General features: G+C 36.5%; 2 protein-coding genes across 4 annotated transcripts in view; both read left to right on the plus strand.

Annotated features, from left to right (window-relative positions):
• Positions 1–17217, plus strand: part of YES1 (YES proto-oncogene 1, Src family tyrosine kinase) — a 74226-nt gene extending 57009 nt beyond the window's left edge. For both annotated transcript variants that reach the window (XM_043558414.1, XM_043558413.1), the window contains exons 4-12: positions 1295–1393; positions 3137–3240; positions 3327–3476; positions 4803–4958; positions 5136–5315; positions 10149–10225; positions 11509–11662; positions 13311–13442; positions 14502–17217. In XM_043558414.1, coding sequence (XP_043414349.1) covers positions 1295–1393; positions 3137–3240; positions 3327–3476; positions 4803–4958; positions 5136–5315; positions 10149–10225; positions 11509–11662; positions 13311–13442; positions 14502–14710 — 1261 coding nt within the window. In that variant the 3' untranslated portion in view covers positions 14711–17217. The remainder of the gene's footprint in view (positions 1–1294; positions 1394–3136; positions 3241–3326; positions 3477–4802; positions 4959–5135; positions 5316–10148; positions 10226–11508; positions 11663–13310; positions 13443–14501) is intronic.
• A 9952-nt stretch (positions 17218–27169) lies between these two features.
• ENOSF1 (enolase superfamily member 1) overlaps positions 27170–27980 on the plus strand; it is a 29942-nt gene continuing 29131 nt past the window's right edge. Inside the window, exon 1 of one of the 2 annotated variants that reach the window (XM_043558417.1) lies at positions 27170–27335. In XM_043558417.1, the coding sequence (XP_043414352.1) occupies positions 27252–27335 (84 nt within the window). In that variant the 5' untranslated portion in view covers positions 27170–27251. The remainder of the gene's footprint in view (positions 27336–27980) is intronic. The other variant, XM_043558416.1, reaches the window with a different exon arrangement.

Here is a 27980-nt window from a genome sequence, read left to right on the forward strand (position 1 = left end):
GTATTCAGTAAATGTTTGCATGAATCATGAGTGGTTAGTACAAATGCAAACTTTGCAGTTTGTGTATCTGAAAGTGCCTAATACATACGAGGAAACTACAAACTAAGCTTATGAGTTCGTCAGTACTTGAAACGCCAAAGGATTTTTCATCTCATTTTTTAGAGAACAAATTCTCCTCAGTCATTTATAAAATTTCAATTTAGATAAAATATTTTCATTACTTCTCTCTGGCAAAGCAAAACCTGCATTTAATTTTTAGTGGCAGAACCCACTTATATCTTCCTCATTAGAGACTGATAATATTTGCTTTTATGTTAATTTTGGAAAAGTCAAGTCTTATGTATTGCAAGCTAAACATAATCTCATGTTCTGAATTGATTTTAGTCTTACTTAGATATTTATGGCTAACATTTTTGTAAATATACTTTATTCTCAGAGTTAAAATTTTTATTGTTCTTGCCTGTTGCCTACAGGAGTTCTAAGGCATCCTGATTTTTTTTCCCCCTACAATGACTAAAAAGGAACATTCTGATTTTATGTACTGTTGAAAGCATTTGACAGTAAAAAAGAACGAACTACTGATAACATGCTATAACATAGATAAACCTTGAAAAAAATTATGCTAAGTGAAAAAAGCCAGTCCAAAAGACCACGCCACATATTGTATAATTCCATTTATATGAAATGCCCATAAACGCATGTCCATAGGAACAGAAAGTGGATTTAGTGTTTGGCAGTGTTGGGGGAGGCTTGGGGAGGAGTAGGGAATGACTGTTAATGGGTACAGAGTTTCTTTGTTGGAGGGGTGGGGGGTGACGAAATGTTCTAAAATTGATTGTGGTAATGGTTGCACAACTCTGAATATATTAAAACCCATGACATCTTAAAGGGGGAATTTTTGGTGTGTAAATTATATGTCAATAAAGCTTTTAAAAAAGAAAACATTGAGTTGAAACTGAGTAATTTGAAAGATTTACCTCCCAAATTGTTTTAGTTAGTATAGTTTATTGTTTTAGGTTGTAAGAATTGTGTAAAAAAAGGGATCGTATAACTAAAATTAAACTGTAACTTTTGGAGGAGAAAGACGCAGTTGTGCTTTTGCTTTTAGCCTTATTCGTTTAATTCATGTAACCTATTTTTGAGTATTCTTCTTTTGAGTTTAATTCTTGATCAAATGAATGCATTAAAAAATGGAAGTAATACCTCTTTTCTACATATATACAAGGCAACACTGTAATAAATTGTGTCCTGAGCAGTTGTCTACCTTGGGTAATTGTTGTTTTATATATTACAGGGAAGGAGACTGGTGGGAAGCACGATCAATTGCTACAGGAAAGAACGGCTATATCCCTAGCAATTATGTAGCCCCTGCAGATTCCATTCAGGCAGAAGAGTATGGCCCTACTTCATATTTTATTAATTACTTTGATTTTAGAAAATGTTTTAGTGCACATTCTACTTAGCCACAATTTTACACACATACAATTACATACCAGCCTTAATACAGCTAATACATCATATTAATAGGAGATGTTACTTGAAAATTAATAATTAATGCCATAGTATTTGCTTACAGTAGGATCATAAATAATCTGCATTAATCATACTATTATGCCTAGTCTGTATCCTTTATATTTTCTCTTTAAAAACATCATATTAACTCTTTTTATATTCTGCAAACTCTCTCACTTCAAAATTTACCCTCAGTTGATAGTGTTGTATCAGTGTTAATTTCTTGACTTAGGTGCTTGGTCTGTGATTATGTAGGAGAATATCCTTAAGTACACACTGAAGTATTTAGGATAATGATTCAGAATGTTTGCAGCTTACTCTCAATTGGTTCAGAAAAAGTACACAGAGTAAGAGAATATGACAAAGTAAAATTTTAACATTTAGGAAATCTGGGTAAGGAGTATATGAGTGTTCTATGTGTTTCTCACAACTTTTATTTTATTTTTTTTTTAATTTTTTTTTTTCAACGTTTATTTATTTTTGGGACAGAGAGAGACAGAGCATGAATGGGGGAGGGGCAGAGAGAGAGGGAGACACAGAATCGGAAACAGGCTCCAGGCTCTGAGCCATCAGCCCAGAGCCTGACGCGGGGCTCGAACTCACGGACCGCGAGATCGTGACCTGGCTGAAGTCGGACGCTTAACCGACTGCGCCACCCAGGCGCCCCTCACAACTTATAAAAAATTAAAATTCACCTTCAGTGACATATTTTTTTTTTTTTTTAATTTTTTTTTCAACGTTTTTTATTTTTATTTTTGGGACAGAGAGAGACAGAGCATGAACGGGGGAGGGGCAGAGAGAGAGGGAGACACAGAATCGGAAGCAGGCTCCGGGCTCTGAGCCATCAGCCCAGAGCCCAACGCGGGGCTCGAACTCACGGACTGCGAGATCGTGACCTGGCTGAAGTCGGACGTTTAACCGACTGCGCCACCCAGGCGTCCCGACATAATATTTTTAGATCAAACCAAGAATGTCTGGGATTTATAATAATACTACTTTGTTTTCATAACACAACACTTAACACAGTGCCTTGCACAGAGTAGGTGCTCTCTCAGTGTTTGTTTTTATTGCTTTTACAATATGTAATCTGTCTCTGTAACTCTGTTCTGCTTGACACTTGTTACTTCTTGTTTTATTCTGTGAGCTTCTCCACAACAGAGACTTATTTTTATTCACAAATCTGTATTAAATCAAACCCACGCTAATTTAGAGTTGCTAGTAATTTGGATATAGTTTACTTGCACTTTACTGAATACAGATGATCACACTGTTACCAGGGAGCCACTTCTGTTCTTCCTACTGCACTCTTCATATTTCCATCTGTCAGGGACCTAGAGGTTCTCTCTGTCATTATTGTCTTTACTTCTCTGATCCTGTGACTTCCAGGTGAAGTTTAAGAGACTGGTTGAATAGTCAGTACCTGGAAATACTAGGACAGTATGTTCTGACAGTAGTATTTGTAATACTTCTATTTAGTAAAGATCTTTTATTGTGTTTGCTGTGTTTTTAAGCTGTCTTCTGAAGCTCTTTGTTGTCACCCCTCCCCTCCACTCGAATCTTACTGATGCTTATGTAAATCTTTCCAACCCTTACACATTTCTAACTTAAAACACTTTTTTCCCAGGTGGTATTTTGGCAAAATGGGGAGAAAAGATGCTGAAAGATTACTTCTGAATCCTGGGAATCAACGAGGTATTTTCTTAGTACGAGAGAGTGAAACTACTAAAGGTAATTATAATGTAATGTAAGTATAAAAGTTTTCTTGGACCGTATTTTGAGAAAGATATAGAAAAAGTATTTGTTTCCCCCCTTAGGTGCTTATTCTCTCTCTATTCGTGATTGGGATGAGGTAAGAGGTGACAATGTGAAACACTACAAAATTAGGAAACTTGACAACGGTGGATACTATATCACAACCAGAGCACAATTTGATACTCTGCAGAAGTTGGTAAAACACTACACAGGTATGTGACGATTTCACACGTGAAAACTATTTTTAAATGTTGTATTTTATGAGGACAGAATCTCTGTTTTCATTTCTTGTAAGGTTTAGCTCAGTACTTTACACACAGAGTATGTTCTATAGATGTTGTTGTATTGTAGTTTTAAAATGAAGAACAGGTAATACTTATTACCTGAATTAGGTTCTTAGATATGGTAAAATTCGACTACCATTATTTGAATCCTTGTATCTAACTGGAGTAATATTTACACTGGGGTTTCGTTTCATAACAGCTAAAAACCAAGATAGATTGTGACAATAAATAAAAAAGCATAAAAGCAAAAAATTTTTAAGGAACATTTATTAAGTAGGTAAAACTAAATACTTAAAAAGCCATATCAGATGTCTTTTTGGGTTACATTCCTCTATATGGGCTGGACCACATAAAACTTCCTAAAATATAAATCCAGTGAAATTTAATTCTGCAGATGCATTTTTCTTTTCCTGGAAAACTAACCTATAGCAACTGTAGACATTCTTTTGGTTTTTCAAGGACCTTTGAAAGATATTTGGTATCAGATTCTTCTGTCTCAAAATTTTGCATTGCTGATTTAATATATGAATGCATCTGAAAGTTTTTAAATTCTTAATACTAGAGGTAAGGGAGTTCCCATGGCAGTCTCTTCTTCAGTGACAGCTAGCTACAAACAGTCTATCAGGTCAACCACCAATCTTGACATTGAAGAAATATGTTAGCGAGCAGTTGTAATTGAACTGGTTAGAATGTGGATTTGTGTGGTTACTTGTTGAAAATGGGAGGCAACATGTCTTATATTCAACAAAGAAGATTGGATAAGCAAGATTCACAAGTCAAGCCATTGTGAATTTGGGATTCCCTGTTTAACAGTTAATGGTAGCATTCTCTTTAGGAAGAAGTAAAGCACAGTGGTCAAAAACATAACTTTGGAGGTAACCAGAACTAGGGTTTGAATCCCATCTCCATCACTTACTAACTGGGTGACGTTAAGAAAGTCACTTAAGCTTTTCAAGACTTACTTATATGAGATATTTATAAAGTTCTGAATTAGTACAATAGCTGAGACATAAAAAGTATTCAATAAATTATAACCTTAAAAAGGTATTTAACAAAAAATGTTTTGCTTTTTGTATGTTTTGTTTCTTATATACATACAACTCCCTTTTTTGTGTCTGTGGTTTTAGCATAAAACTGATAAAACATTATGTTTTTGTTTTCTTTAATTTAAACTTTTAAAAACATTGATATACTATATATACCTTAATTTTTGTAATTAATTCATTTTACAGTGTAGTTTATTCATTTATCTAGAACATGCTGATGGTTTATGCCATAAGTTAACAACCGTGTGTCCAACTGTGAAACCCCAGACTCAAGGTCTAGCAAAAGATGCTTGGGAAATCCCTCGAGAATCTTTGCGACTAGAGGTTAAATTAGGACAAGGATGTTTTGGTGAAGTATGGATGGGTAAGAAATCTGAACTTCTGGTTTTTTTGTCATTTGTTTAGCCGCAGATTAAAGCACCACAACTTATGATAAGATATACTAAAATATTTAAGGTAACTGCTCAGTGCTGCTCACTGAGGTTTGACTTAAAATCTCTTAAGAAATAGATTAAAATAGTAAAATATGTTGTTTCTCTAGGAACATGGAATGGAACCACAAAAGTAGCAATCAAAACACTAAAACCAGGTACAATGATGCCAGAAGCTTTTCTTCAAGAAGCTCAAATAATGAAAAAGTTAAGACATGATAAACTAGTTCCTCTATATGCTGTTGTTTCTGAAGAGCCCATTTACATTGTCACTGAATTCATGTCAAAAGGTATGTGTATATTAGTTTATTTTTAGAGTATTCAGGTTGATAATTTTTTTAAAAAACAAGTCTTCATTTCTATTTTTATGCATACAAATTTTTTTAATGTGTCGTGTTCTCTAAGATTTTTATGTATACATTTGAAAAGAGAAAATCTAACATTTTGTTTAATGGAGTAGTGATTAGTTCCAGTTATTCCAAAGGAGAGTACAAAGTTTAAAAGGAAAATCAGGCCAGCCCAATTTATGTTGAAAGTAAGTAGTCTTTCATTCCATTTGGCTAAAGGAAATGGAATAGCTAGGAAAGGGAAAAAAATATTTCTATCAATTAAAATAATGCAGTTAGATATTTATATCTTTAGTCCTAAAGCAAAGAAATCAGGTGAAATTAAGGAAATTAATTTTATCTTATTTTAGTGTAAACACAGTCTCTATATTCAGGATTCCTAGAAACTTTTCCCCACTATTGTTCACTAACATTTCTCCATTCTCCCAAACTCTGGACCCTAAGGTGGGATCTTTAGTAACAGGGTTGTTTGGGGCCAAGATAAAGAGAAGGACAGATGATGCTTTAAAAGAGAAACCAGTAAGTACTAAATATGTTGCCAGTCCCACTTTTACCCTCTTGAATTTTATCTTTTTTTTTTTTTCTTCTTCCTCTTAATGAGTCACTCATCCATAATTAAAGCTACTGGTTATGTCATCTCTCTTCAGTAGTCCATCTTGGCCAACAATGTAGTTCCATCTAGTGGTGACAGGGCCAACTACAAGCTGCATATTTGCTATAGGAAATTACCCCCCACCTCCCAAAGGAATAGCAAGACCAAAAATTAAGAACTGATGTAACCTACTAATTGATAGCCAAAACTTACCTAATACCCTGAAGGCACATGGCACTTTTTGGAAAGAATCTCTACTGCAAACAACTGCCAAATAACCCCTTTCAGAGTGCATTGGATGCATTGTATAAGGAAGAGAGAAAAGGGACAAGGAGGAAGTTTAAATCAAGATATTGATAGCATAAGAATGTAATGGAGGTAAAGCTAATGGTCCATTTAGCTTTGCATATTGATTTCAAGAATTATTTGGGGCGCCTGGGTGGCTCAGTTAGTTGAGCGCCTGACTTTGGCTCAGGTCACGATCTCACGGCTCTGTGGTTCGTGCCCTGCGTTGGGCTCTCTGCTGACAGCTCAGAGCCTGGATCTTGCTTTGAATTCTGTGTCTCCCTCTCTCTCTGCTCCTCCCCCACTCATGCTCTGTCTCTGTCTCTCAAAAATAAATAAACATTAAAAAAAGAAAATTAAGAAAAAAAAAATTATTTAACTGGGGGGACACGATAGACTTCTATGTTGTCAGATTGCTAGGTTAGGATTATTTCTAGATGGGAGATTTAGAATGCAAGATCACAGATGACCCTTCTGGTTTTAAAACTCTATAATTCCCCATCTTGTTTCAGGTACTTAGCAATTGACCCTCTCTAATCCATTCAAACTCATTGCCTCGTGTACTCCCACATAAACCCACTTTCCTGGCTAGAGAGGTCTTCTTACTGCTTTTGTTTTCCTGATTCTGTTCAAATTCCTTCATCTGGAATTTGGTTTCCTTGTCTCTCAACCAGTCCATCAATCATACTTCCTTCAGATTATCTTAGGTCAAGTGTTAGAAGCCTGCCATTAATACCCATATGTGTCATGATCATTATATCCTGTGAAATGTTTGTAATCAGACTACTCTATAAACATTAACAACCAAAATGTATTGAATACTTCAAATATGCAGGGCACTCTGCTAGTCATTATAAGGTATCAAAGAAATAAAGCCACCCAAATTACTTATATTGAATTTAGAGAGCAAAGATCCAACCTCCTGAAAAGTTAATTTTCAGTATAAAAGTAAATAATAGCTCACTGTAAACAAACAAGCTCCAGGCCAAAGCATAATGAATTTCCACGTGTTTAACATATTCAGTAAGTGTAGAAATGAAGAAGAGATCACATAGACTGGAATAAACTGAGAATTATTAGTAGAAAAGACAAGTGTTAAATTGCCCTTCAAGATTATGAAGGCTGTGGATGGGTAAAGGGAAAGGTATGGGTATCTTTGCAGAGCTAAGAGGATAGGAGGTAATGGAGACAAAACCACGGGAAGTGGAAAGTACAGAAGGCAGCTAGTTGGAAATAAGGATGGAGAGGTATGTGAGACAAACTTAAGGACTCCTTTGAATTGATTTCACGATTACTTAGTGAGTACCTCCTCTGCTAAAATCTTGAATGAGTTTCAAAGGATCCATCAACTTCCCCTGAAGTTATGTGAAGTTATGTTTGTATATGTATGTATGTTTTCGTAGGAAGAGAGTCCATCATTTTTGTCAGTTTCAAAGCAACCCATGAACGTATAAAAGGTTAAGGACCACTGATAAGACCCAGAACGTTCTGTGTTGCCAGAGAAAAGGAATTGACCAAATGATACCAATTGCAGTTCATTTCTATGCACTGCATTTTTGCATGATTTTAACAATTATCTATTATTATGCTGAATAATGTTCTACTTAATGTATTGATCATGGCACCTTATTTAGATTCTTTATTCTGAAACAACTGTGTCTTCTGTTTCTTTCTGTATACATTGTTATGTGTAGTATTTATATGATGTCAGTTCATCTTTTTATTTTAATGTTTATTTTTGAGAGACAATGCGAGTGGGGGAGGGGCAGAGAGAGAGAGAGAGAGAGGGAGACACGGAATCTGAAGCAGGCTCCAGGTTCTGAGCTGTCAGCACAGAGCCCAATGCAGGGCTCGAACTCACGAACCGTGAGATCATGACCTGAGCCAAAGTCAGATGTTTAACCGACTGAGCCACCCAGGCACCCCTGATGTCAGTTTATCCTACAGGTTAAGGAAAGAAGTGTCCCTTCCTCTGTTTAAGGACAATTTCTTTACCTGTGTTTTTGATCCTTCTTACATCTAAAAAGAAAACCCTCTCTTGGTGTCAACATCTGCTTTTTACCTACCGGTCTACTTTTTGCTTCCCTTCACAGCCAAGATTTTTTAAAAGAATACTCTGTCTTCACGTTGTAACCAGCCATGCACTCTTTTAAAAAACTATTTAAGTTTATTTAATGTCAACACTTTTCGTAGACTTTTTTAAAAAATTGTGGATATTTCAGACATACAGAGAATACCATAACAACCATGTCCCTACCATCCAAATATAACTAATGTTTACACTTTGCCATATTTGCTTCAGATCTTTCTACTAAGGAAACAAAACATTACAGATCTAATTGCATCTTTGTTTTTACTCCTCCTTGAGCCTGTTCATGTCTGAGCCCTCCCTCCAGGCTCCTTTGGGCCTGTTTCCCTTGCAGAGGTAACCTCAGTTTTGAAGTTGGTGCTTAGCTTTTCCATCTGTGTCTTTCATATTGATACATATTCATTGATATATATTTACCTATTAGCATTTGTATGTTTTTAACTTATGTAAATATTACTAGCTTCATTTTCATTCATTGTAAATGCTCTTGAGATTTACTTATTCATATGGATAAGAGAAGATCTAACTTGTATACTTGTAACTGTTGAATGAGATTCTGTACAAGTATACCTTTGTTTATTCATTCCTTTCCCAGTGAACATTTAGGTTGGCTTCTAGTTTGTCACTGTGACAAACAGCGCTGCAGTGAATGTCCTTGTCTCTTCTTGCCCATATGTAAGAATCTGTAGTGTGTTGGATGGCAACAACATTAGCATCAGGAAACTCAGAGATGCACATTCTGGGGATGGGGCCCAACAACCTCACTTTCCCTCCCCACTGTGTAATAATAATCCATTCGGTGCCATTGATCCCATTAATCACATCTCTCTGGAAAATTTCCCCTTCTCTGTATTCCCACTGTCATTCCTAGATTTTAACATAATAGTCTCGCTTTCCTAGACTATCACAGGAACTTTTAAACTTAATCTTTTTGTGCAGTTTTGGCCGATTTTCATTTTTCATATTATAATTGGAGTGATTTACTTTTTTTTGTTTGTTTGTTTTTTGTTTTTTGAGAGCACCAGAGTGTGTGAGCAGCAGAGAGGGGCAGAGGGAGAAAGAGAATTTTAAGCAGGCTCCACACTCTAGCTCCAGGACAGATGAATGTATGTTCAGGACTTTAATCCAGAGCAGTCCCTCTCTTAGTCTTTCTTGTCTTTCATGACATTATTATTTTTGAAGAGAACAGTGTAGTTGTTTTAAAAATGTACCTTAATTTTGGTTCATCTGGTTTTTTTGGTTTTTTTTTTTGTTTTTATTAAATTCAGGTACATGGTAGGGTTTTAACCAGTAATACAGGAATAACAACCAGACTTTTGTAGCCTTTCTGTTGGCTGTTATTCATAGTACTTTGCTGTTTTGTGGTATCTTCTGCTAAAAGTGAGAGAAGTTCATTAGACAAGCAATTCCATATCGAGTCAGTCACCTAGGTCTGGTTTTAAGTACCCCAGGATATTCCTAGTTGTCTGTGTTCTTGATTCAGATTGACTTAAAAATATACAGGTATCTAATACTGCGTATTGGCTCAAAATTGGGATTTGTTGATCTTGATCAAAACAAGGAAGGAATGCCTACAATCTAGTGAGATGATTAAATTTTCCATGTTTTCCAAGATGTTTTTAAAATTTCAGTTTAGGGACCTCTTCTAGAATATTAAGATAATTATTCAGAAATTCCAAAGCTGCAAAAAATATTAAAGAATGAAAAGCTTAAGTTTTATATTGTGATGTGGTGATTTGGAGGTAGGGGAATGTTTGTTTCAGTCCTGATTTAAAATTTATTTTCCATAACATTTTTCTGTTTCTTACAGGGAGCTTATTGGATTTCCTGAAGGAAGGAGATGGAAAATATTTGAAACTCCCACAACTGGTTGATATGGCTGCTCAGGTATTTATCTGTACATGTATCAGTTTGAATTGAAAGTGTACATAAAAATGTAATCTTAGTAGAAGACTGTTGTTTGTATAATGAAATCATGGAATTTTAGAGTTGAAAGGAACATTAGGGATAATCCAATCTGATTTATGTTACAGATGGTGTCTGAAGACCTGTGGTATCTAACATTCATATAACTTACTAAATTAGAAATAAGCATGTAATTCTCAGTATAGTGCTGTCCTGTATCTTACAGCCTTTCAGAAACATATGCATTTTACAAATATGAAATCTAGATGTATTTGTATTTAGCAGATAAATTTTAAGATAATGAGTGATTGCTATTCCAAAGAAAATATTGGAAATCTAAACGATGTGCTGAACTTTTTATATAATATAATCCAAAACAAGAATGAAGATGGCAGTATATACTTTAAAATGGGATAGTTTTACTCTTCTGAATTTTTGTGTTTATTTTTAAGTTTTATTACCATGTATATTTTAAAAAGTTTTGTTTCTATTTAACTAAAGTTAACCCTATGTTACATTAGTTTTAAGTATATAGCATAGTAATAGAAGTCTGTACCTTGTACTGTGTTCACCACAAGGGTAGCTACCATTTGTCACCTTAGGATGCTATTACAACAGCATTGACTATATTCCATATGCTGTGCTTTTTATTCCCATGAATCTTTGTTTTTAAATATATGTGAAAACTATTAGAAGTTTCTATTCAGGGGCTCCTGGGTGGCTCAGTCAGTTAAGTGTGACTCTTGATTTCAGCTCGAGTCTTGATTCACGGTTCGTGAGTTCGAGCCCTGCATTGGGCTCTGCACTGACAGTACAGAGAGCTTGCTTGGTATTCTCTCACCACCCCGCCCCTCCCCTGCTCTCTTTCTCTCTCCCTCTCAAAAATGAATAGACATTAAAAAAAAAATGGTGGGAAAAAAAGTTTCTATTCAGCTATGTGGTGAGTGTTCTAGTTGACATGTTGGTTATAAGACCCCTTTCTCGGTGAGCATCCAGATGTCCACAGTGTCTGACAGTTTAGAGAAACTATACAAAGAAATTGTCCTTGTGTGGCGTTAGCATATGCTAAGTCTAGTCCATGGTCCTGTGTTCAAGGTTCTTAGATACGGTAGTAGGGGTCAGCAAACCCTTTTTATAAAGGGCCAGATGAATGTTTTAGGTTTTGTGGGCCACACACATCTGCAGTTTATTCTCCTGCTCTTCCTTTCCTGACTCCCCCTCTCTGTCCCCTTTATATCATATATCTTTTTCTTTTCCTTCTCAAGATTGCTGATGGTATGGCATATATTGAAAGAATGAATTATATTCATCGAGATCTTCGGGCTGCTAATATTCTTGTGGGAGAAAATCTTGTGTGCAAAATAGCAGATTTTGGTTTAGCAAGGTTAATTGAAGACAATGAATATACAGCAAGACAAGGTAAAATTACTTTTTAATAAACACTTGTAACCTAATGTTCATTGGATTTTCTTACCATTCTTTGGAATATTCAGGGTTTTGTAGAATAAGAATAGCTCTAGGTCTGCTCAGAAGAGTCAAAGAAACATTGATTTAGTCATAAAATTCTATACATGATGCCATGACTTTCTGATGTTGTTTCCCTCAAGAAAGAACTTGACTTGGTGTTCTTTACATTATAAATATAGCAAGCAGTACACTCCTTTTTGTACTACTTTTGTCATGTCAACAAATAAGAAAGAGTTTAAAATTCCTTTTTTGACAAGCTTCCAGAAGCATCCAGATTTTACTACACTAAGGATCAGAAGAGGTGTTTTTGAAGTTAATAAATTGAGAAATGGCATACAGTTTTGTAAAGGCCTTGGAAACCATTTCTACACTAAATTTACAATAATTATTATATATAATGTGATAAATAAAAACGTTTGGAAGGTTAACACTGTACAGAGAGGGAAGAGAACTTGTAGAAATTAATATAAGGTTGATTCTTCTGTTTTGTGTCTGTCTTTCTAAACTTCCACTAAGTAAACACTTAGTGAACATACAGTAGATGCATATGGAAAGAGTGTGTGTTTTTGAATCCCAGTTCCGTCTCATTACCCAGAGATTTCAACCAAGTTTCTAACCTTTTTGACTATGTCTTAGTCTCCTTACATATAAAGACCAGACGGTAATACCTGCTCTGTAAGATTGTTGTGAAACTTCAGTGAAAGAAAGTATTGTGCCTGACATTACATAACATAGTAGATGCTCAGTAAATGAGAGTTCATATTTTAATAGGCTAAGTAGACATAAATAAATAACTATAAAGCAAATTGTTATGTAACTAATGTCAAGAGAATATATGGAAAGTAGTGTGGGAAAAGAAAAAAAGCTTCTATGCCTTTGTGCAGTTCCCTCCAGCTAGAATATCTTCCTATTTTTCTATAATCCTTACCTATAAAAATTCTAACCATTCTTTAAAGTTTAACCTAGCTGCTACTTCTTAAATGAAACTTTCTGTGACTGCTAGTGAAAATTAATCTTCTGTTTTTCTGAATATCTAAAGAACTATTTTATATTTTACAACATTGAATATATACATAGGTATATAAGATACCTGTAATCTTATTTCCACACTAAGTGTCTAAGATTCACAAAGGCTGTGTTTTTATGTCTCCCATAATGATTAGCAAATGTCTTGTGCATAAAAAGCATATTCTAAATATATGAATAAATTAATACAGGGTTTTTAAATTAGAACCCAACAGAATATGCCTTCATCAACAGTCAGCTATAGCTACTAGGTGCTAGATGTGCTAAAAAGTTATAGATCCTATAATTATGTTTTTAGTTGCTTGTAAGAGTTTCCACCTCTATTTTCTTGAACATTCAATCCCTACCAACATTTCTCTTTTTTATGTTACTGATTTATCAGGAGGAAATGTGATTCATTTTAATATAAATTTTATAAGAATATTTCCCACATATCTTATACTTTTGAAGAATTCGATGGCTGATGACACATACAATAAAGATATTGACAAAACATCAACCTGCTTATGCTCTATTTACACAAGAAGATTTTTAGAAACAATTTACTTAAGCGAGATTGTCAATGTTGTTTTAGGTGCAAAGTTTCCGATCAAATGGACAGCTCCTGAGGCTGCACTGTATGGTCGATTTACTATAAAGTCTGATGTATGGTCATTTGGAATTCTGCAGACAGAACTGGTAACAAAAGGCAGAGTGCCATATCCAGGTAAGCTGGCATTTCATTTAGCTCTTGGTTATGCCAACATACTTAACTGGAGTTTATTAGCAAAAAAATTGTAAGGGGAAGAAAGGCATTTATTTCTTCTCTCTTTCCTCTCTCACCCCCTCTCTCCCTCACTCCTTCTTTTCTACTTTCCCTCCTTCCTTTTCTTTCTCCCTTTCTTCTCTTCCTCTTTATTTTGTCATTGGATGGACAGCATCCTGTGTGAATCACAATCCGTGAGATCAGGCAAATGCACAAGTTGTGTCCTGTATTCACCTCATCTTTCTCTGTTAGGACATTTTCCAAAAGAGCCTTTTGTCTCTACTATTCTCTCAGATAATAAGCATATTTTAAATATCCTGGGTCATCTCACACTACTCCCACACCTCCAATAATTTAAGGTATGCAAAAAAAATAAAAATTAAAAAATAATTTAAGGTATGCTTACTTAGCCTATCATAACACAAGGTGAGCTACTGATGGGGGCAGGATTCCAAAAGAATACAAGAAGGGAATTGTATATAATAACTTGAAGAAAGGCAAACATGTGATACTAGATAAGGAAACTGTTTCAAGGAAGTGCATCGATATAGTTACATGGTTAATATATTTGGCAGAATCAGCACTAGAACATTAGTTCTTCTGAAATTGTTCTGAGAATTTCTTCTGAATTTCTGTTTGGAAGTTCTCTTAGACATTATCTTGCCACTAACCCTCACTAACCCAAATTTGGTCTTTGTTGACTCTTAGTATCTGAAAGTATTGGTACTTCGAAGTAGCACTCTAAATTCTTATTAATCAAGTGGTGTTGGCTTTTGAAGGCATTACTGTTAAAAGTAAGATTTTAGGTGGAATGAAAAAAATGAGACCTGTTGGAACAGGTTAGCATTTTCTGAGCTCTTCTTGATATACTTGACATTTAAAATTTACTTCTTTGTTGAAAGAATCGTTTCACTAAATAAACTTCCTATACCTTGGATCAGTTAGTGGCTAGGGGATTTGTTCTGTTTTGCTAGTGGGGTTTGGGATCACTCTTTTTAATGTTTGAATCTTCTGTGCTAGGTATGGTAAACCGTGAAGTGCTAGAACAGGTGGAACGAGGATACAGGATGCCTTGCCCTCAGGGCTGCCCAGAATCCCTACATGAATTGATGAATCTTTGTTGGAAGAAGGACCCTGATGAAAGACCAACGTTTGAATATATTCAGTCCTTCTTGGAAGACTACTTCACTGCTACAGAGCCACAGTACCAGCCAGGAGAGAATTTATAATCCACGTAGCCTTTTATATGCGTAAATCTGCCAAAATGTAAAGAACCTGTGTAGACTTCTTTACTTTACCTACAGGAATCAAAAGAAGAAAGTCTTCATTCTGCATGTTTTTAATGGTAAACTGGAATTCCAGATATGGTTGCACAAACCACTTTTTTTTTTTTTCTCAAGTGTTAAACTCTAAAGTACCAATGATGCATCTTCCAACTTATTTCAGGGTCCAAAGAAGTATAGTTGTGATATTGATGATAGTGTGAGGATAGCATAACAGTGAAGAGCAACAGGGCTACTTCTTTATAAACCACTTCATTTCTTTTATTCCCCAAACTCAGAATTGTTAAGAGAAAATTATATATCGTAATAGACAAAACTTGGGAGATAAAATCAGTTCTACCATAATAAAATCTAAAGTTAAGGAGCTTCATGGGACCAAACAATTCCATTCCAGTTTTTAAAGATTTCTTGCATTCATTGTTCTCACAAGTTTTTTCTAAGTTGAACTGTTAATATGCAATCTTAATACCTGCCTTCTTTTGCATGGAAATGGTCCAGGTTTTTAGAAGCAAAAAGGAGTATAAACAGCCTCTGAAACTTGATGAAATGTTAGACCACAGTAGTGGCATTTGAAAATGTAATGCACTATGTTAATACTCATGGAACTGGAAAGTAGAAGATTTTTACTTTAGTCATTTTCTGAATAGCTCAGTTTAGAATAATGGTAACTAGGAAGTGAGTTAATCTTTTACAATGTTGCATTGATTTTTTTTTTTTTAAGGCAACATATAATTGAAGTTGTACTGTCCAATCCAAGGGGAAAGCTTTTAAACTTTAGATAGAATCAAAAAATAAGACCTGGCATATAAACAGTCCATTTTAAAAAATAGACTGGTACTGTGAGATATTTCTAATATTACTTATGGTGATGGGTGCCACGAATATAAAATATCACTAGATCAGGGACTTGAATGCACTTTTGCTTTTATTGAATAGATTGACAGAGAGGAAAATATTTAAAAGAAATATGAGAAAAGAAAATGTGAAAATTTTACAGATGGGACGTTATGCTTAATATTAAGGAGTGACAAAATTGCTTTGCTGGCACTCACAGCTCCTCACTTCTCTGTTTTCCGAGATTTTAAGAGTTACAAGGTATGACTAAAACTAATCTTTTTTTAACATAAACACTAAATGAGTGTTACAGCCTCAAATAGTTAATTTAAGGCTTCCCACTAATTCCAATGATACCTCCTTGATGCGAAACATTTTTAGAACTCGTTTTCAAATCCATGTTTAAATCTGCACTAACTTTTTAAATGTACTTAATGGTGATCTTTTTTTCCCTTTTAGAATTTAGTTGACTTGGGGAGGAGAACTTATTGAGAATAACAACAGTGGTGAAAAGGGGGGACAGTTTTTGCCCATCCAAAATGTAGAAATAAAACTCAAAGAGTTTTATGATTGACTCAAAAAGAAACTCCAAAATATAAATTTGAATAGCAGCATTATTGGTTTAAGTGTCTAGCAAAGGAACTGAATCTGATGAACAAAAGTCTGGTATTTTTGTTTTTGTTTTGGTATTTATGTTTTAAAATATTCTCCTTTATAGTCACACTTCTAATGCAGCGTATCGGGTTTCCATATTTTAGAATTCCTTTTTTCTGCTGATCAACATTCATTTAAGAAAATGGTTGAATCTTAGTAAGAACAGTGAGCTTTGTCGTGTTTTACTTGCCCTGTTCACAACTCCTACCCGCCAGCTCCATGGTAACCCTGAAAACCTAACAGTCCCTAGTTGGTTTTACCTACAGTCACTTAATTGATTTAATCATTAAGTTTAAAATTGTGTGCCATGATAACTGTGTTGAAATTCAGACCATTTTAAAATGTGACAAATGAGCTTCATGCAAGTTGGTAACAGTTCTGGTACTAAAAATTGTGGAGGTTTCTAATGTTTACGTAACCTGTTTAGTATTGAATCCCTCTTCCAAGAGGGTGTTCTAGAAGACTGCTGTCATTTACCCTGAACATCTACATCCTGGGACATCAGATTTTTAAAGGGCTTTATGTGAACTTGATATTATAATTTTTCTAAGCTTTTTAAAAAAGATAACAAAATTATGTTTATGTACTAATTGTGTTCAGAAAAGTCAGGAAAAGTTGGTGGTATTCATTAGGTTTTAACTAAATGGAGCAGTTCCTTATGATATCAACTGTATAGTAAGGAAATAAAACACTAACTTAATGTGTATTCAGTTTAAATGGTTATGTATTTTTAAATTGCCAAGAAAAATAAAACAACTTTGTACATTTGAAGATTTTTTTCCAGCAGCTTTTCGTCTTCAGTGTCTTATTGTGGAACTTAACCCTCACCAGAAAAGGAAGTTGGCAAAAACAACCTCCTAGCACACTTTTTTAAATGCATAATGGTAGCCTAAAACTTAGTATTTTTATAAGGTATTATAATATCGTTTTGTGGATAATTGAAATAAAAATTCTCATTGAATGCACCCACTTATCTTTTTAGCCACTATTCATATTTTCTCAGTTTCTTTTTTAAATTGGTATTTGAAGCATATTCTGAATTTGTTCTTCCTGTTAGAAAAACGGTCAGTTATAACTCTTGAGAGAGTTAGATCTATCCTTCATTAAATTCAGGTCATTTTAGAATTCATTCTATCTGTTTAATTTTCCATGTCAGGTGAGTGACATTTTTACAAGTTGTTTTGTTTTGTTTTAATTATACCAGTTAATGAGTCATACAGCAAAACCTAGGTAATCTGAGTGAAGCTATTCACAGTGAACCTGTGTGAAGGATAGGAAATAAAATGATTTTGACCCTAAGGGACTTAATTTTCTAAAAATGAAAAATATGTGAGTCTTACTTTTGTGTGTGTTTTACTCTTCCTTTATAGGTATAATGAAAATAAAATTACACTAAATTATGAATGGCCAACCTAAAGTGTTTATTTTCAATAAGGTAATATTATTATCTTTTGCTATTATCCAAAATAATTACCTTTGTTTTTCCCTAATGGTTTCAGAACAGTAACATTTAATCAACAAACACATCATTTAATAAACATTTATTAAATATTTTTATACAGTATAGTAATATTTCATTTTAAGAATGTTTTTCTAGTTTACCGTTTGTCCTTTAATTTTGCATGTAATTTTTTCACATTTGAGTTACACATTATGTATGCTGTAAAATCTCTATTATGCTTAAAAAGTCCTTTGCATCCCAAGATTAAATATTCATCTCATCTATCATATTTTATGCTTTTCTTTTTTACATTTCTCTTTAATTGATTTGGAAGTTATTTGGGCATAAAATGTGATTTAAGGATCTGGCATGATTTTGTCCTACGTAGTAAATTTTCCCAGCACCATTTATTGGTTAATCCATTCCCATCCCTTTAGTTTATGTCCTTTATTATGCACATACCTACACACACCTGTTTTGTTCAGTTAACTTTCCATTCTTCTTTTTTTTCTTTTTTTAATTTTGTTGTTGTTGTTGTTGTTGTTTATTTAGTTTTGAGAGACAGAGCATGAGCGGGGGAGGGGCAGAGAGAGAGGGAGACACAGAATCCAAAGCAGGCTCCAGGCTCCCAGCTGTCAGCACAGAGCCTGACGCGGGGCTCGAACCCATGAACTGAGGGATCATGACCTGAGTCAAAGTCAGATGCTCAACCGACTGAGCCACCCTGGGGGCCCTTTAACTTGCCATTGTTCTATCAACATAACACCTTTAATTCTAATCATTTGATAACAATTTAATAATTGAACAAGTTACCTTTGCTATTCCTTTTTTTTTTTTTTTAATCTTGGTATCCTAGCAGATTCTTGATGAAGTTTAGACTTTATTTTTTATATTCCCCCAAAATTTAAGTGACATTTTGGTTAGGATTACATTATGCTAATAATTTGGTAAGAATTAACATCTTTCAAATCAGTCTTCCTAGCCCATTTATGCAGATCATCATATCTCTTAGTAAAGTTCTTCTCTAAGACTTTTCTCTGAGATGTTGGAAGCTGAGTCTCATTTTGTCTCATTATACTGCTCTAGAGATACCACCCCAGTGCTGCTGAAGACCAAGTCCCCACTTTGTTACAAAAGAAACCAACATGCAAGGAGGAGGAAGATTATACCTCAGTAGCATTTGTTTCCATAAATTCAGCTCTTCTCTAGCCCTTTCCCTAGTTTTTTTCCTTTTTTTGTCTTTGTTTTTGTTTTTGTTTCAATGACATCAAGTTGAGTTTCTGTCACCAGCAATTAATTAATGTTCATTTTGTCAGTACAGAAAGGAATACTTCTGATTAAAATAAGCAACACATGCCTGGCATCATCTGTTTGCCCTTCCATATCCACTCTGCTGGAAGGCCAGCCTGTACTCATCATTGGGTCCCCTCACTCTGGATTCTTGTCGGGGTAAACCTTTAAGGAGCTCTAGCAGAAGATGGGAGGAAACCTAAAAGGTCAAGATACTTATTTCCCAATTTCCTCCTCCTGAGATTGGGCTGGCTATGTCCTATGATCAAAGGTTCCTTTCAAATGGCCTTTTAGAGAGTGACAACCCCATCCCTTGTCTTTTTCTGTCTTAGGGGTAGAGTGCTTCTAATTTTGGTTACTGCATTAATCTTGTGATTCTCTATTCAGCCTGCCCCTTTGTAAACATCCTTGGTTCATCTTAATTTGAGCGTGCTGTTTCCAGTTGAGACCCTGACTGATAATTCCTCATACTAATAACTGTATAGTACAAAATAGGAAACTTACATTACAACCTTAAAGCAACAGTTTGTACAAAATAGTAACATATTTGGTAACAGTAACGACATACAATATTAAATGCAAAATTACAATAAGACATTAACTGGAGAGAACATACTAAATTTTAAAGTTGAGGTACAATTGGCATACAACATTATGTTAGTTTCAGCTGTGCAATATGATTTGGTACTTGTATATATTGTGAAATGATCACCATTAACATCTGTCACCATAGTTACAGAATTTTTTTTTTCTTCTGATGAGAACTTTGAAGATCTCTTAGCAATTCTCAAATATGCAGTATGGTATTATTAATTATAGTTGCCAAGGCTCCCTTCACCCGCTTCCACCCCCACCTCTGGCAACTACCAGTTTGTTCTCTGTATCTGTGAGCCTGGTTTATTTATTCATTTTATATCCACATATAAATAAGATCACACAGTATTTAACTTTCTCTGACTTACCTGGAAAAATTTAATTCCTTTTTATGACAATAACATTCCATTCTATATACACATTTATTCATCTATCTATAGACATTTAGGTTGTTTCCACGTCTTAGGTATTCTAAATGTTACAACGAGGGGCACCTGGGTAGCTCAGTCAGTTAAGTGTCCAACTTTGGCTCAGGTCATTATCTTACAGTTCATGAGCATCACATTGGGCTCATTGCTCTCAGGTCAGAGCTGCTTCAGATCTTCTGTCCCCCCTCTCTTTGCCCCTCCCCTGCTCACGCACTCTCAAAAATGAATAAATATTTGAAAAATTTTTCATGTTTATTTATTTTTGAGGCAGAGAAAGAGCATGAGCAAAGGAGGGGGTGGGGAGAGAGAGAGGGAGACACAGAATCCGAAGCAGGCTCCAGGCTCTGAGCTGTCAGCACAGAGCCCAACATGGGGCCCAAACTCCGGGAATGGAGCAGAAGAATCCTGAGCAGAAGTCGGACACCCAACCAACTGAGCCACCCAGGTGCCCCCCCCCCCCCCCAAATTTTTTTAATGCTGCAATGAACATGGGGATGCATATACTTTTTTTTTTTTTCTGTTAATGCTTTCATTTTCTTCAGATAAATACCCAGAAGTGTAATTGCTGGATCATATGGTAGTTCTATTTTTAATTTTTTGAGGAACCTCCATACTGTTTTCCAGAGTGGCTGCACCAGTTTGCATTCCCACCAGCAGTGCAACAGAGATCCTCTTTCTCCACATCCTCGCCAACATCTGTTGTTGCCTGAGTTGTTAATGTTAGCCATTCTGACAGATGTGAGGTGGTATCTCATTGTGGTTTTGATTTGTATTTCCCTGATGGTGAGTGATGTGGAGCATTTTTTCATGTGTCGGTTGGCCAATTGGATGTCTTCTTTGGAGAAGTGTCTATTCATGTCTTTTGCGCATTTCTTCACTGGATTATTTGTTTTTGGGGTGTTGAGTTTGATAAATTCTTTATAGATTTTGCATCCTACCCTTTATCTGATATGTCATTTGCAAATATCTTTCCCATTCCGTTGGTTGCCTTTTAGTTTTGCTGATTGTTTCCTTCGCTGTGCAGAAGCTTTTTATTTGATGAGGTCCCAATAGTTCATTTTTGTTTTTGTTTCTCTTGCCTCTGGAGACATGTTGAATAAGAAGTTGCTGTGGCCAAGACCAAAGAGGTTTTGCCTGCTTTCTCCTCAAGGATTTTGATGCCTTCCTATCTTACGTTTATGTCTTTCATCCACTTTGAGTTTATTTTTATGTATGGTGTAAGAAAGTGGGCCAGGTTCATTCTTCTGCATGTTGCTGTCCAGTTTTCCCAGCACCCAGTTTGCTGAAGAGACTGTTTTTATTCCATTGGCTATTGTTTCCTGCTTTGTCAAAGATTACTTGGCCATATGTTTGTGGGTCCATTTCTGGGTTCTCTGTTCTGTTGATCTGAGGTGTGTTTTTGTGCTACAAACATTTTAATGTTTGTAGGATCTGTATGGATATATCCCTGATTTGGTAATTTGTATCTTCCCCCTTTTTCTCATTAGCTAGTGGTTTATCAGGTTTAGTGATTTTTCTCAAAGAACCAGCATTTTGTTTCGTTGATTTGCTCTACATGTGTTTGTGTGTGTGTGCACTCATGAGCACACATGATGAGTGTGTTCTGTTTCATTGATTTCTGATCCTTACTAATCCATCCTGGGTTTTATTTGCTTTGTTATTTTTGTGTTATAGTTCTTCTTCTTTTTCTAGGATTTTGTTTGTTTTTTTGTTGTTGTTTTAGATGGAAGCTTAGATTGATTTGCAATTTTTCATCTTTTCTGATCTGAGCATTTAATGCAATAAATTTTCTTTTAAATACTGCTTTACATCCCACATATTTTGATACGTTGTGTTTTTATCATAATTTAGTTCGAAATCTTTTCTAATTTCCCTTTGATTTCTTTTTTGTCCCATGTGTTTATTTATGTGTGTGCTGTTGTTATATATTTGGGAATTTTCCAGATATTTTTATTTTATTATAGTTTATTTCTGTTTTGGTCAAAGAACATACTTTGTATAATTTCAGACTTCTTACATGTATTAACTGTATTAAAATTCTGTTTTGTGGCCAAGAATATTCTACCTTAACGAAGTTCTATGACTACTTGAAAATATTACCCATCTTGCTTTTGTTAACTGGAGTTTTCAGTAAGTGTCAATTTAGTCAAGTTGATTGATAGTGTTGCTTAAGCTTATTCATGTTGCTTTTCTGTCCGTTTTTTCCATCAATTACTGAGAGGAATGTTGGAATCCTCAACTATAATTGCAGACTTTTCTATTTTTCCTTTTAGTTCTGTCTCTGTTTATGTATTATGAAGCTCTTATTAGGTACATATACATTTAGGATTGTTGTGCTTCGTGATAAATTGACCACTTTATCATTATTAAGTGTCTCCATTTATCCCTGGTAATCTTCCTTTGGCTACAGCCAGATTTCCATCTGGTATCATCACCCTTCTCCTTGAAGAGCTTTTAATATTTCTTCTTGTGCAGATCTAATAGCGTTGCATTTAAACATTTTTGTTTGACTTCCTTTTTGAAATGTGTTTTAGCTCAGTTAAGAATTCTTAATTGACCATTTTCTGCAGTACTTTACCAAGTCTCTTCACTGTCTTCTAACTTGCATTTTTTTCTGACAAAGAGTCTGTTTCCTCAACTTTACTCTTTTACATATGCAGGATCCCTTTTCCCCCCTCTGAATTTTAAAATATAATCTATTTATTCTTGGTTTTCAGCTATTTATTTATGATGTGCCTTTGCATGACTTTTTTTTTAAGTTTATTTATTTTGAGAGAGAGTAAGCATGAGTGGGGGAGGGGCAGATAGAGGGAGAAAGAATCCCAAGCAGGCTCCATCCTGTCAGCACAGAGCCCGATGAAGGGCTTGAACCCACAAACAATGAAATCATGACCTGACCTCAAGTCAGACGCTTAACCAACTGAGCCACCCAGGCACCCCTTGCATGACTTTCTTAAAGGTTATTCTACCTAGGGTTCTTTGAGATTCTTAGTTCATTGGGTTCATAGTTTTATCAAAGTTGGAAAATTTGGGGCTATTATTTTCAACTTACTCATTTCTTCCGGGACTTCAATTACATGTATGTTGCGCTGTTTAATACTGTCTCACGGGTCACTAATGCTTTGTTCTTTTTTCTGTTTAATCTTTGTGCTTTGTTTTTGATCATTTCTTTTGCTTAGTCTTCATTTTCACTAATCTTTTCTTTGCAGGGTCTGTTCTGCTTTCCATCCCACAGTATATGGTTTTCATCTCAGAAATTCTAGCTCTTTTTTATATCTTTCATACCTCTTCATTATGCTTACGTTTTCATTTTTCATCTTGAGGGTTTTTATCTGGATATTAGGACTATTGGATCTGTTTCTATTAAACTTTCTCCTGTTTATGAACTATATGTTCCTACTTTTATATATGCCCAGTAATTTTGGTTGGGTGGTAAACACCATAAAGTATAGTTTGGGGTTGCTGGAGTTGTTTTAATCTTCTTTTCAGTAATGTTGAATGTTGATGTCATGGGTAGGAATTCTTCTAAGCCCTGTGCAACCTCTAGGGATTGTTTTTGTCTATTCTTTACTTGGAATCAGTTGAATCCTTTCAAGGTTTACATTAAAGCTCTGTTAGATCCAGAGCAATCTTTAGTCTTGAAAGATTTTATCTCTACCCTTCTGAGGATTTTACCTAATGCTCCATGTATTATTGCCGAATCTTTTCTATCAGGAATAAGTACTATTCCCAACCCTGTGCAACCGCCAATAATTTTCTTGCCTGTTTCTTTCTAGTAGCTCTTTGTCAAATTTGAGTAGTTTCTCTCATTCATGTGCATATCAGTACCCAGCCAAAGATTAGAATGGGTCCTTCTGTTCTCTGCCTCTGAGACTATAGCTACATTGGCCTCCTCTAACATAAATAAACACTAATATTTGTCTCCTCAACTCAGTAACACTGCAGGGCTCTGTTTGGATCCCCCCCTTTGTGCTGTAACCAGTGAGCTGGTACAATTATAGGGTGCTTTATTTCTCTTTTCTCCAATATCCAACTTGTTCTCCCTCTGGTCCAATGTCTGAAGTCCTTTCTTCTAAATACTCGAACTGGTTTTCTAACTGTATAAGATGATAATATAAATCCTGTCCTTGTTACTTTATTTGTCCTAGAAGTAACATGGCTATTAATTATAGTGATTTTTTTTTAGGGTCATTAATAAGAGGGCAACATTTGGAATGGCTGGGTAGGCCTGGCTAGTATAATAAGCTGATAACAATACTAAAAGTTTTCCAAACAAAGTTCACAGTTTATCTGGGAGAGTCCTAGATGAAATCTAGGGCCTGGTGATGAAAGCAAGCAGATCCTAAAGTAAACCCTGATCACCACAAGGAAAATAAAATGGAGCATTTTATTCTGTTATTTCCCCCTGGCATCCCACCCTGAATGTGACTCTCTGAAAGCTCAGAAGGGACGCAAGCCATCTCACCTAGAAAAAAAGCTATTTACATATCTGTATAGCCACATGTCTCCCTCCTGTGCAACCACCAGAGACAGGTCTTCAAGTACTAGCTTTACAGAAAGGCAAAATGTGGTTCTCAGCAACACTTATTAATGGACATGAAAAAAAAAAAAAAAAAGGACACATGAACACTTTTATGTGAAGAAAACCAGCACCTTAAAGGAAAAGAAACAACAACCAAGAAGTAACACTTGAGGAACCAAACTTAATAGAGGACACTAATGAAAACTTTGTTTTGAGGAGATATGGCCTCCATTTTTTCAAAGAGGGTGAAGGTGCACTAGTCTCCTTATCTCTGGTTTTGTTTTCCCTGATTTCAGTCACCTATGGTTAGCCTGCTGACCGGAAGCAGATCCTCCTGATGAATCCTCAGACAATCAATAGCCTAACAAACTGTGAAAATGCCTAGTCATTTACCTCACTTCATGTCATCATGTAGACATTTTATCATCTCACAGAATCACAAGGGTGAGCACAGTACCAAAAGATTTTTTGAGAGACCACATTCACATAACTTTTAGTATATTGATACAATTCTATTTTATTACTGTTAATTTCTTACTGTGCCTAATTTATAAATTAAACTTTATCATAGGTATGTATGTATAGAAAAAATATATAGTATATATAAGGTTCAGCACTAAATGTGGTTTCAGGCATCCACTGGGGTCTTGGAATGTGTCCCTGCTGATAAGAGAGGACAACTGTACTATGAAAAGAAATTTTTGAAATTTAAAACTGAAGAAAAAAATCTAACACCAAGGGGAAAAAACAGGGTGAAAAAAGAAGGGAACACAGTTGAAGATCAAATTTGAGTTGGAATATTAAGCCAAAGAATATGCCCAGAATTCACAAAAGAACAGAGTCAAAGTTTTTTTTAAAAAAGCATGGATAATAGATTCAGAGGTTTAATATTCCAATTAAGTTCCAGATGAAGCAAACGAAAGAATGAAGAAGAACTAATGAAAGAAATAGAGAAAATTTTTCCAGAGAAATATATTGCTTCTGGTTGAAAGGATCCTTCAATTGTAGAACAGAATTAATTTTTAAATTAATCCTAAACACAAATAGTGATTTTTTTTTTTAATTTTTAAAAATGTTCTTTACTTATTTTTGAGAGAGAGCGTGAGCAGGGGAGGGGCAGTGAGAGAGAGAGAGAGAGAGAGAGAGAGAGAGAGAGAGAGAGAGAGAATCTGAAGCAGGCTCCAGGCTCCAAGCTGTCAGCACAGAGCCCAATGCAGGGCTTGAACCCACGAACCGTGAGATCATGATGCTTAACCGACTGAGCCACCCAGGCACCCCTCATATTTTAAAGCCATAAAAAGAGAAAAATCCAAATATTTTCCAGAGAGGTGGGGGGGGAAACCCCAGCTTATTCTTTAAAGAATGGGACTTAACACTACTTTAAAAAGTATTAATTTGAACTAAGACTTTTATGCAATAAAACCAACATTCAAATTTGAAAGAAAAACAAAGATATCTTCAGAATACAAAGTACTCAATTTATTAACCAAGCCAACAGACCCATTCTGAAAAAGTGAACTGAGCATATATTCTGGCCACCCCTCCCCACCCCCCAAAAAAAGTGGGTAGAGCAGGACAGGGAAAAAGGAAGTCTGGTTCCATATTAACATTTGAATTTCAGACTTCTCTTGGGAAATGAGCTCTAATTCCCACAGGACCACTGTAAACTGGAGCTAAAGGTCGTTAGCTGCAGTCACAGTGGCCTATTGCCTCGCTCCTATTTGCTGTTGGTGCCCACCCCGCCTCCATAGGCATTTGAGTTGATCTAAGCCTTAAGCCAAAGGAATTCTTATCCAATAAGGTTATATGCATCCAGGGGTGACGTGGGCATCCTTGAAAATATCCCTGCCATACCCACAGAAACACAAATTAATAGAATAACATCTACAGCATTGCTTCCCAAACATTTAAATTATTCTCCAAAGCATTTCCCAAAGGTAGGAACTGACGGGCGGTGTGCTGTACTTGAAAGCCAAGGACCAGTGTGCTTTCTAAGCCATAGCTTTCATGTTCCCTTGAGAGTCCCTGCAATCCAGACAACAGAACCCAGGTTTGCAGCCAAGACACTCTCTGCCACTTAACTAGCTGTTGGCCTCGAGCAAGTCACTTAATCTTTCTGAATCTCATTTCTTACCAATAAAATGAAAATGACCTACAGAGCTAGACGGGATAAGAGGTAATGCATTTAAAACACTCTGCATCAGAAGGGGTGTAATAAATGGTGATCTGCTTCTTAATTTCTCAGGTGGCGAACGGGGGCTGAGGTCACTTAAAGACTCATCAGATTTTCTAGCGTCTCCCCTGGCTGGCCGGCATCTGCCCTCTGACTCGGGTCAGGCGTGGAGCCCGTGGCTCCAGTGTGCTTCTAGGCGATCGCACTCTGGTCAGACCCTGCTCCTTCGTCTTGGGCGCCGCTCCCGAGAAGGTCACTTCGCTAGTTTCCCGACGCGGCGCGGGACGTCCTCCTAAGTCTCGGGTCCGCCGCGGCCCAGAGCGAATCCTCGCCAGCGCCGTGCGTGGCAGCACGGGGTTGCAGACGCGGCGGGAACCGCTCGGGCGTCCCGGGGAGCCCGGAACCCAGCCTGCCACTCGGGGCCGGCCAAGTTCTCGGTCGCGGCCGTGCGGCCAATCAGCGTCCGCCGGGCCGGGCTCTGCCCCTCCCTCCGCGCACGGGGTCTGCGGCGGAGTCGGCGGCGCGGCCAGCTCCGGGTGCTGGGCGGTGACATGGTGCGTGGCAGGATCTCCAGGCTCTCGGTGCGGGACGTGCGCTTCCCCACGTCGCTGGGGGGCCACGGCTCGGACGCCATGGTAAGCGCTGAGCGACCGCGGGTGCCCTCTCGCCGCGAGGACCCCCAGGCCCCGAGTAGGCGCGGGCAGTCCAGTGGGTCGCGGAAGTTCCCCACTTTGGAACTGTTGCTTTTGCAAAGGCGGAGGCCTGGAAGGGGAATAAAAGTAACCAGAAACTCTCCATCCCCCGGGGCTTTGTCTTTTTTCGCATTTTTTTTTCTTTTGACGTTTAATATTTCCTGTTTTTGCATTTACGATCTGCATTTTGCTGTAAATAGTAAAATGCCTAATATGCCAACGACAGCAAAGTGGTTTTGTTGAATCCCCACCAACGAAACCCTAGAACACATTGCTGGCTTCTCTGTACTGAGAGGGGGAGTTCGTGGTGGGGTACTGGCTGTTTTGGGTGGTGATCCTGTCTCTTCCACAACTTGTGTGACGTGGGAAGACGCTTAACCTCTCTGGGCATCTTGGGCCCATCTGTGAAATGGAGTCACACTGGCTAGGAAACCAAACAAGCTGGTAGTAACTCTGGGTCATGTGAAGGCATGTGAGGGCTCTTATGAAATTACCAAAACATTGTTGTAAAGGATTTGCCACTGTAGAGAGTTACGCAAATTCCCGTCTTTGGAGATACAGTAAAGGCACAGGCTTTGACCTAAATAC

The sequence above is a fragment of the Prionailurus bengalensis genome, chromosome D3, assembly GCF_016509475.1.
Source record: "Prionailurus bengalensis isolate Pbe53 chromosome D3, Fcat_Pben_1.1_paternal_pri, whole genome shotgun sequence".
In the NCBI taxonomy this organism is placed as follows: Eukaryota; Metazoa; Chordata; class Mammalia; order Carnivora; family Felidae; genus Prionailurus; species Prionailurus bengalensis.